This window comes from Podarcis filfolensis (assembly GCF_964270895.1).
Source record: "Podarcis filfolensis genome assembly, chromosome: 2".
Taxonomy (NCBI): Eukaryota; Metazoa; Chordata; class Lepidosauria; order Squamata; family Lacertidae; genus Podarcis; species Podarcis filfolensis.
This window is the reverse complement of record NC_139605.1, coordinates 12,885,743-12,896,619: the sequence shown is the minus strand read 5'-3', so window position 1 is coordinate 12,896,619 and position 10,877 is coordinate 12,885,743. Positions and strand designations below refer to the sequence as shown.

Sequence of the window (10,877 nt, the reverse complement as noted above, 5' to 3'; positions counted from 1 at the left end):
CCGGAATGAATTAAGTACTTAACCCGAGGTACCACTGTATAGGTCCCTCCAAACGACCTGTTTATTAAGCGTTCCTCCTGATTTACTTGCACAAAGCTTACAGGGAACTTAAGACTGCATCTGGCGGCCTTCATCTTGAGTTGTTTACAGAGGTTATACAACAATAAGCACCCCGGTTTTCTTGCTGGGTGTTTACACTGTTTCTCATTAATCATTCCTCCCTCCCACGCTTTTCAAGGCTCCCCCCCCCTTCACTTTCCAAACCACGGGAAGTCTATCTCTCTTTTAAAAGTGGGTTTGTTGCACTGGGGCAACAGAGCACTTTAATTGCATAAACTTTAATTTTCCACTATGTGCTTGCCTCTTGGACTGAGGGCTGGCATTCCTGTGTGCACATAGATATATCATGCTGATGTCAGAAGCACTAGCCAATCAGCATCATCCCACATCCACCTTCTTCTGCAAAATTACAGAACCATTCTTTGAAGAGCTCAACCTTGGAGAACAGGTGTGTGGAACCTCAAGCTCAGAGTACATTTCCGAGCACAATTCAAAGTGTTGGTGCTGACCTTTAAAGCCCTAAACGGCCTCGGCCCTGTATACCTGAAGGAGCGTCTCCACCCCCATCATTCTGCCCGGACGCTGAGGTCCAGCGCCAAGGGCCTTCTGGCGGTTCCCTCATTGCGAGAAGCAAAGCTACAGCGAACCAGGCAAAGGGCCTTCTCGGTAGTGGCGCCCGCCCTGTGGAACGCCCTCCCACCAGATGTCAAAGAGAACAACAACTACCTGACATCTAGAAGACATCTGAAGGCAGCCCTGTTCAGGGAAGTTTTTTAATGTGTGACATTTTGATGAATTTTTAATCTTTGTTGGAAGCCACCCAGAGTGGCTGGGGAAACCCAGCCAGATGGGCAGGGTACAAATAATAATTTATTATTATTGTTTATTATTATTATTATTACTATTATTAGGGCCACCCTCAAGACCTTTCCCCAAGAAACACCTTTTCTGGCCCTGCGAGGAGTCCTTTTGCTAGGTTAAATGGTGCTCTTGAACCCTGACAGTGCCTCTGGCTAGCCTAGGAGGATAAAGGAAGGGGTAAAATCACATGTAGTAACTAACTACTGTAGAAAGTAACTTTCCCATTTTTGCCCCTGGCCCACTTTTGCCACAGGCATCTGATTCCCAATAGGGAACACAGCACTCAAGGCAAATAAGGTTCCCAAATAAGGTTGGATGAGTCACTTAAAAAACAAACCCCCGATTCTCTTGCAGGTTTGCCAAAGGCATCTGGCTGGTCTTGCGAGAACAGGATGCTAGGCCAGGTGGGCCATTGGCCTGATCCGGAAGACACTTCCTATGTTCTTACATTCTCTTTAAAAGCCAGCCAAGGCAGCGTCTATCACTGCCTCGTGTGGGAGCAAATTCCATAGTTTCACTTCTTCTCCTTTGGCAATCACTCGTAGCCGAGTCAGATTGTCTTCCATAAACACGGGTTTTAACAGTGAGTCCACAAGTGACTGTGGAGGCCAATTCTGGATCCACACGTCCTTCCACACTGGGGACCTAGGCATAGCTGTCAACTTACAGATTAGAAAATAAGGGACCAGCAGCCTTGAAAATAAGGGATCAGCAGCCAAAATAAGGGATTTTAGTCAACCAGCTCCTTTCCTTTCCCCCATAACAATCAATCGAAAGAGCCTCCAAAACAAATCCAAAAGCACACACCCCCACAAGATCGCCGCCCACCATTGTACTCAACCAGCTCCTTTCCTTTTCCCCCCACCATGTCCCCCCTCTCCAGACAGACCTTTTCCCCGGCAAGGTTGAGTGGGCCGTCGATGATGTATCCATCCGATTCCAAGCATAGGTATGTTCAACTTCTGAGCCCCTCCAAGCCAAAGGCAGAAAGCCCAGCCAGCAGCCAAACGAAGCCTCAAGCGGTGGTTCCCACAGCGCAGCAACCCGGCAAAGGGGATGCAGCAAGGAAAACCACCGTCACCTCTCCGCTGGGAAGCGCTGAGCAAAGGCGAGTCCCCAGGCAACGCGGCCGATTTGATCGGCACAAGGCATGCAAGCTCCACCCCCCCCAGTCATTCTTAGACTCCTTATTGGGTGAGCAACGCAGCCAAGCAACACAGTTGGAGCCTCCCTCCTCCCTGGCTAGCAGGGAGGGAGGGAGAGTAGCTGCTTCCTTAGAAACCCAGGAAATTTAAGGGACATCATCAATCCGGGACAGCAGCAGGAAACAGCTCTGGGATAAGAGAGTTTCCTGCCAAATAAGGGACGGTTGACAGCTATGGACCTAGGTTTCCGGGCAGGAGTTGATCACGGTGAGGGTTTGCCAAGCGTGTCTTCCTCTTAGCACACTTCTCCCTTTCATCTTGAGTTCAAGTGTCTTCAAAGCCCATGACACTTTTGGTAAAGGCTGTTCTCCAATTGCAGCGCTCGCAGGCCAGTGTTTCCTGGTTAACGATGCCCTGTGTGAAGAAGCACTTCCTTTTGCCTGGCCCGATTCTCCAAGCATTCAGCTTCTTTGGGCATTATGAGAGGGAGGAAAACCTTTCTATAAATTCTCCAGGTTTTGCGACGTGGTTCTCCAGACATGCAGCAACCTCCGCCAGCAGACGGAAATTGACTGTTCTTTTAGGAAAAGGTTTGTTGAGTTTTTTCAGAGCAGCCCCCCTGCAGCCGAGGAGGCACAGTGCTGTACACAAGCTCCCCTGCCACCCAGAAACAAAGCTCTCAAGGTGCAGCAGTCAATGTAGACCCCCATGGCGCCCTAAATGCCACCTCCCCCGTCAGACACGAACCACTCTTTAAGGTCGTATTTTTTTTTAAAAAAAAAAGTTCATAACTAAACTACATGTCTGAAACCCCACAGAAAAGGTCCTGAACAAATTGACCTCAAATATTTCTCTGCAGGGTCAAAGTGGGAAATCTCCCCGTTGTCTCTTTCCTCACAAATCCTGTCTTTCCTCACAAATCCTGTCTTAACGGCACATTCAAGATATGAACAGGGTGTGAGCCTGTGGCCTGTGGCCTAGATTATAATAACAAAAGAGTGGCCAAAACCCAGAAAATGCAACCAGATAACTTGCCAGACAGGAGATAAACAACGCACTCAGATTTCTGTTGTAGACCGCCTTTTCTGTGATGTAGGTGTGATGTATCTGGGGTGTGGTCTTGGGCCACACCCCTTCTGTGATGTATGTATGATGTTTCTGGGGCTGTTCTTTAAATTTAATGATTCATTTAACATGTCTATATATAAGGGCTTGCACGCATGGCTCTGGGTCCTCCTCCGCTCTCCTGCGTGTGGGGGAGCACCCTGTTGCAACAGCTTTAATAAAGCTCAGGCTTACTAGCTGCTTTGCTTCTCAATATTCTCTGGTTGGTCTCTGTTATTTTCTCCTACCGATAGAGAACCTACAAAAGGACTCTATATGGGCTCTTGGGTACCCCATAAGGGAAAAGGAACAGTTTTTTTCTCATAACACCTCCCCACCCTGCCCCCGGCTACCTACGCTACTGGCCATGTAATGTTTACCAAAATACATATACTAGGGCAAAGTGTGCTTAAAAATGCATAGATTTATGAAAATAACAGAAAAAAAATGATTTATATCAGGGAAAAGTGCTTTGCAAAAAAGTGTGTAAATTAAGCAAAAGTACATACAAAAAGGCATACATTAGGAAAAACCAAACAACAATACTGATGACTTAAAAAAAAAATTACATGCTGATGTGGAAATGGGGAGAGTTGAACTTATGATTGGAAAAATAAGAAACTGAAACTGATAAAGTTGCCCGTTCCTGTGTGGACATGACCTTCATCTTGAACTCACTTTGCTGTAAACATCTTTTTCCGAAGAACTGACTTGGCTGAAGACCTGCATGGATTTGGCCTCTTCTTTTGGCCAAAATATCTGCAGGTGAAGGGCGTTTCACACTAAGCAGGGCCAAAGCCACACATTCTGATTAAGGCACACACTGCTATGCAATTGTGTTTGTTTTCCAAAATGAAAGAACTACAGGCACAAGGGACTGGTGGTATTCAGAGCTGCAGTTCGCAGGAACTGGGATTTCCCCCCTTGCCTGCAATTTGTTAAAGGGACAGCAGCAAACGAGGCATTAAGCCTAATGTGTGGTTCGTCCCCAGGGGCAGAACCCAGAGGGTAGATTTAGAGCTTGAAATACACCTGAAAGAATATTCTCTGCAAAGGCATAAGTGAAGCCTGGGGCTGGAGTCTCATCCCTTCAAACTTTGCACAGGCAAACATTGCCACAAACTAGTTGACATTCGTTTTCTTCGCTAGCTCAGAATTTTTAGCGCATTGTGGCAGCAACTCGGGGTTTATCTGCACTTATACCTTTTGCCCTGTTCTTTCCAGGCACAGGTTAACGCTCCATGTTTGAGCTCTCTTCTTTTCGCTCCGCAGCTTTTCCCATGAAAACCTGCTCTTTAAAGCTGAAGAGCAACTAACGGCAGTTTGGGGATTTCCACTGACTGCTATTTGCTCTGATTCAGTAGTAAAAAGCAGGTTTTCTGAGGGAAAGTTCTGGAGCTTTCAAGGGTGGTCTTTTGCCTGTAAAGCACAGAGGAAAGGTAAATGTGGACAAGCCCTCAGCTCTCTAGTTTCAGGCAAGGATCTTCCCCAGTCCTTGCAGAAAAGGGCAAGGGAAATTATCCAGCTGCATTCTATAAAATGGAGTAGTCATAGAATCATAGAATTGTAGAGTTGGAAGGGACCCTGAGTGTTATGTACTGAAGTTCTCACCCTGGGCCAGCAGGGGGATACTGTAGATAGTTTTTACTCAGGTCCACATATGCAAATAGGGGGTTGAAAGTGACATTCAGTGATTGGATAGTTACAGAAAGTGGTTACAGTTGCGTTGTAGTGGAGCTCTATATAAGCAGGCTGGCTGAACCCTTCAGTTCAGTTCTGTTCTGGCCTGTGAATAAACAAGAGCTGTTTGAAGAATCGCTGTGTCATCCGATATGTTCACCCACAACTTAACACTGAGGATCATCGATTCCAACCCCCTTGCATTGCAGGAAGATGCAGCTGTCCCATACAGGGATCGAACCTGCAGCCTTGGCATTATCAGCACCACGCTCTAACCAACTGCACCAGTGTAAAAAAAAAACCCCTAAATTCCTAGTAGTGGACATAGGTTTGCAGACATGGAGCCAGACCTAGAGAAGACCCCAGTTGTTCTGTAAAAGGTTGCTAGAAACCAGCTACTGGCTGAGTGGATATAACCAATATGTGAGATACAATACAAGCAAACACAGACAGACTCCTTGCTTTTTCGTCTTCCTTGTCTGTTAGAACTAACTGTACATAACTGTACATAAAACAGCCTCGGTCCTGTATACCTGAAGGAGTGTCTCCACCCCCATCATTCTGCCTGGACACTGAGGTCCAGCGCCGAGGGCCTTCTGGTGGTTCCCTCACTGCGAGAAGTAAAGCTACAGGGAACCAGGCAGAGGGCCTTCTCGGTAGTGGCACCTGCCCTGTGGAACGCCCTCCCATCAGATGTCAAAGAGATAAACAACTACCTGACATTTAGAAGACATCTGAAGGCAGCCCTGTTTAGGGAAGTTTTTAATGTGTGACATTTTAATGTATTTTTCATCTTTGTTGGAAGCAGCCCAGAGTGGCTGGGGAAACCCAGCCAGATGGGAGGGGTACAAATAATAAATTGTTATTATTATTATGTTGTCATAATAGCAGGAGCCACAACTGGAAGCATTCCCTTGTTGCAGTGTTGATGCTCCTCATCTTCAAAGGGAGGGGGAAGATCCAGGTAACTACCAACCGGTGAGCTTGACATCGATACCAGGGAAGGTCCTAGAACAGATAATTCAACGGTCAGTCTGTGAGCTCTTAAAAAAGGATGCTGTGATTACCAAGACCCAACATGGGTTTCTCAAAAATAATTCATGACAGGCGAATCTCATTTCTTTGTTTGAGGGAGTTACAAGCTTGGTGGATCAGGGGAATGCTGTGGACATAGTGTATCTTGATTTCAGTAAGGATTTTGACAAAGTTCCCCAGGATATTCTTGTGAGGAAGCTGGTAAAATGTGGGTTGAACGAGGTAACTGTAAGGTGGATTTGTAGCTGGTTGACTGAATGAACCCAAAGAGTACTAAAATGGTTCCTCATCAACCTGGGGGAAAGTGACAAGTGGGGTGCTGTGGGGTTCTGTCCTGGGCCCATTGTTGTTCAACGTCTTTATAAATGACGTGAATGAAGGAATTGAGGGGATGCTCATCAAATCTGCAGATGACACCAAACTGGGAGAGTTAGCTAATGCCGCAGAAGACAGAATCAGAATTCAAAATGACCTTAATAGACTGGAGAACTGGCCCCAAGCTAACAAAATGAAGTTCAATAGGGATAAATGTAAGGCTCTCCACTTAGGCAGGAAGAACTAGATGTACAAATATAAGATGTGATGTATAAGATGTGGGACACCTGGCTTACTAGCAGTACATTTGAAAAGATCTAGAGGTCTTGGTGGACCACAAGCTTAACATGAGTCAACAGTGTGATGCAGCAGCAAACGAAAGCTAATGCTCTTCTAGGCCCAGCATAGTGCCCAGATCAAGGGAAGTAATAGTGCCGCTCTATTCTGCCTTGGTCAGACAACGCCTGGAATATTGTGTCCAATTCCAAGCACCACAATTTAAGAAGGATGTTGACAAGCTGGAACGTGTGCAGAAGAGGGCAACCAAGATGATCAAGGGTCTGGAAACCAAGCCTTATGAGAAATGGTTGATTGAGGGAACTGGGTATGTTTAGCCTGGAAAAGAGGAGACTGGGAGGAGATAGGATATCCCTCTTCAAATATCTCAAGGGCTGTCCCATGGAGGAGGGAACAAGCTTGTTTTCTCCTGCTCTGGAGGGTAGGACTTGAACCAATGGCTTCTAGTTAAAAGAAAGCAGATTCTGACTCAACACCAGGAAGCGCTGTTCAACAGTGGAACAGTCTGGTGGTGGATTCTCTTTCCTTGGAGGTTTTTAAGCAGAGGTTGGATGGTCATCTGTCCTGGTTGCTTTAGCTGAGATTCCTACATTGTAGGGGGTTGGACTAGATGACCCATGGAATCCCTTCCAGTTCTGCAATTCTATGATCCCTCCTGGTGGTGCCACCAGAGTAAAACTTTAGGCTAGACATCCAGGGCGCCACTTAGCAGAGGGGCTGGCTTATCGCATTTCAAAGTCCATTAATACACTAATGCATTTGTATGCCATTTGTATGCAGATCTGCATATTCCTTAGCCTCTCTGCCCCTCCTCACCCATGATGTGTGAGCAGCATTGCATCCAGAATTCCTTGCCGTTGTTTAACCTGTAAGAAGAAAAGCAATGCAAATAAAATCATAAAAATAAATTTTAAAACAATGCACATTTTACAGGACATTTGATAGTCCTGTTATATTTATTCATAGGGAAGAAAGAAAGAAAGAAAGAAAGAAAGAAAGAGAAGGAGAGTTTGGATTTGATATCCCGCTTTATCACTACCCAAAGAAGTCTCAAAGTGGCTAACATTCTCCTTTCCCTACCTCCCCTACAACAAACACTCTGTGTGGTGAGTGGGGCTGAGAGACTTCAGAGAGAAGTGTGACTGGCCCAAGGTCATCAAGCAGCTGCATGTGGAGGAGTGGGGAATCGAACCCAGTTCACCAGATTACGAGTCCACCGCTCTTAACCACTACACCACATTGACTCTCATTGTGGCACCTCTCCCTTTTCTATCTGGGAGATTGTGGTGAACGGTGGTTGATCAATAAACACAGGAATCTGCATAATTGACTCATCTAGCTCAGAAGAGACTGGCAAGGGTTTTCCAGGGCATCAGCTGGAGTTGTTTTCCAGCCTTATCTAGACATGCTGGGGATGGAACCTAAGATATGTTGCATAAGAAACTTGACCCAGAGGTCCAGACCCATTGAGCTAGAGCCCTTCCCCAGATGGGAGTTGGGAGTCAGGTTTTCCCCAGAAATCCTATCTGTCTGCCAATAAGTAGGAGGGAGTAGACTGAATAGATAAGAGGTTCCAGTGCAGGCTCAGCTATTTAACAACCTGGGTGAGGAGCACACTGCAGAACATCTGCAGAAGATGTGTTCCCTTGTCTCCTCCTCCACCCAGCTTCAAAGCATGTTGCTGCTCTCCCTGCTCTTCTGCCTGGACAACGTGAGCGGATTCCTCCCCAACCATGAATCGGGAGGTATAGATCCGGCAGTCTTCACAGATGCTGACATCACGACAGCAGGGGTGCTGCGGGCTGTCGCCCGTTACATGGAGAGGAACCCGTTGCCTGGGAAAACACCTGTGGCCCCAGGAGAGCTGGAAAATATGAAGCCTTTGGATGCTACTCGGCTCTTCAAGGCCTTCTACAAAGGTAAGCTCAGAAGGCATCGGCGTGAAGACTTCTCCTTGCCCGATGCAACTGGACCTTGTGGCTTTTGCAGAGCATCGACCCTGCGCAGCCTTGCTAGGAATCTGACCTCATTTGCTTCCCAGCAGGACCAGGAGACTTGGATCCACAAATGCTTGGTCTCATTGCTCCCATCTATGCCAGCTGACAGAGCCCAGGAGTCCTTAACGCAGTAGACCTCCTGGCCCCTGGTAACAGACCTGAGAGTCACGGCTGCCAGTCTGAGCCTTTCCTCTTAAAAACCTAAAGGTCCACCCACCCTCCAGGTAAAGGGAACTCTGACCATTAGGTCCAGTCATGACTGACTCTGGGGTTGCAGCGCTCATCTTGCTTTATTGGCCAAGGGAGCCAGCGTATAACTTCCGGGTCTTGTGGCCAGCATGATTAAGCCCCTTCTGGCAAACCAGAGCAGCGCACGGAAACACTGTTTACCTTCCCGCCGGAGCGGTACCTATTTATCTACTTGCACTTTGACGTGCTTTCAAACTGCTAGGTTGGCAGGAGTAGGGACCAAGCACTGGGAGCTCACCCTGTCGCAGGGATTCGAACCACCAATCTTCTGATCGGCAAGTCCTAGGCTCTGTGGTTTAACCCACAGTGCCACCCGCATCCCTCCACCCACCCTAGAGATCTAAAAAAATCCTGGTTGTCAGCTTCCCACCCCTAAGTAGTCACTAAACCCCATTTATCTTAGGGGAGATTTGGGCATGTGGATCTATCCTACTATCCCATCAGATGTCAAGGAGATGAACAATTATACAACTTTCTGAAGAAACCTGAAGGCAGCCCTGTATCATAAAGATTTTAATACAGTGGGTACCTCGGGTTAAGAACTTAACTCGTTCCGGAGGTCCGTTCTTAACCTGAAACTGTTCTTAACCTGAAGCAGCACTTTAGCTAATGGGGCCTCCTGCTGCTGCCACGCCGCCCAAGCACAATTTCTGTTCTCATCCTGAAGCAAAGTTCTTAACCCAAGGTACTATTTCTGGGTTAGCGGAGTCTGTAACCTGAAGCGTCTGTAAGCTGAAGTGTCTGTAACCCAAGGTACCACTGTATCTAACGTTTCACTGTGTTTTTTTGCATTCTGTTGAAAGTCTCCCAGAGTGACTGGGGAAACCCTGTCGGATGGGCAAGGTACATGTTAAGAAACTATTTCTATTACTATTACTAGAAGGCTGTGTGAGTGCCTATAATGTCCCCATCCTTCTCATCCTATCCTTTTTCCCACTGTCAAACCTTAAAGCAGGGGTCACTTTATTATCTTATCTGTCTGGTCTGCATGCTGCCAAGTTCATCTTTTCCCTCACCCAGTTTCCTCTGTTCCTCCCCTTCTTGTTCTCTCTGTGTCGCCCCTTTCACCCTTCTGTTTTTCTTTTTCCATGCCACCCCCTTTTCTTTACCTCTGCCACCTCCTTTCCCTTGTTCCCCCCACCCCCCCGTTCCTTGGTATTCCCATCAAATTAGGCTGAGGTCCACATGCAGTTCAGGGAGCAGAGCATATCCACCTCTGCTTGCGCATACAAGTGCCTCGGGGATCAGGACCACTTCAAAAAGCAGCTGCATTTTCATGTGCAGATTTGTGTGGTTCCAAACTAATGGGACCTTTCCCTTTTTTCTTGCACAGCTGACATCTCTCCCAGTCGGTTACTCAAAGCCATGCAGGAACTTGTCGACGCAAACAATCAAGTGGAAACTGACCACAAGAAGGACAACAGCTACTTCTTCTACTGCGAAAAGATTGTCCAAAGTAAGAGGCGGTGTGGCTTTTGTGGGATGAAGGTGCACGGAGCGATGTTTGGGGTGATGTGTTGGGGGCTCAGATCCCCACAGAGAGCAGGACTGAACCCTTTGCCAACGAGCAGGACGTGCTATCCTTCTGGGTCCTGCTTCAACCATGTGTTCCCCTCTCCCCATCCCCAGACTTTGGTAAGTGATTGACAGGTGTGTGGCCCTGCCCACCTACCCAAGCTGGCCCACCGCCTCCCGAAGGAGACTGTTCCACTGCTGAACAGCAGTTACTGTCAAGTCCGACCCTCCAGAGCAGGAGAAAATAAGCGTTGTCCCTCTTGCATGGGACAGCCCTCGAGTTGAGTCTCCTCTTTTCCAGGCTAAACACACCCAGCTCCTTCAACTGCTCCTCATAAGGCTCGGTTTCCAGACCCTTGACCATCTTAGCTGCCCTCCTCTGCACACATTCCAGTTTAACATCCTTCTTAAATGGTGGTGCCCAGAATTGGACACAGTATTCCAGGTGTGGTCTGACCAAGGCAGAATAGAGTGGGACTATTACCGAATTTTTCGCCCTATAGGGCGCACTGGCCCATAGGGCACACCTAGTTTTCAGGGGGGGAAATCAAGGGGAAAAAATATGATTTCCCCCCCCCCCCAACAGCTCTGGGAGCAGCGGACAGGCTGCACGCAGCCT

The 10,877-nt window shown here is 47.5% G+C and overlaps 1 protein-coding gene across 1 annotated transcript in view; it reads left to right on the top strand.

Moving 5' to 3' along the window:
• Positions 1-8,017: 8,017 nt before the first annotated feature.
• Positions 8,018-10,877, top strand: part of LOC310756478 (von Willebrand factor A domain-containing protein 7-like) — a 39,841-nt gene continuing 36,981 nt past the window's right edge. Inside the window, exons 1-2 of the mRNA XM_083600629.1 lie at positions 8,018-8,416; positions 10,077-10,199. Of these exons, the coding sequence (XP_083456755.1) occupies positions 8,134-8,416; positions 10,077-10,199 (406 nt within the window). The 5' untranslated portion in view covers positions 8,018-8,133. The remainder of the gene's footprint in view (positions 8,417-10,076; positions 10,200-10,877) is intronic.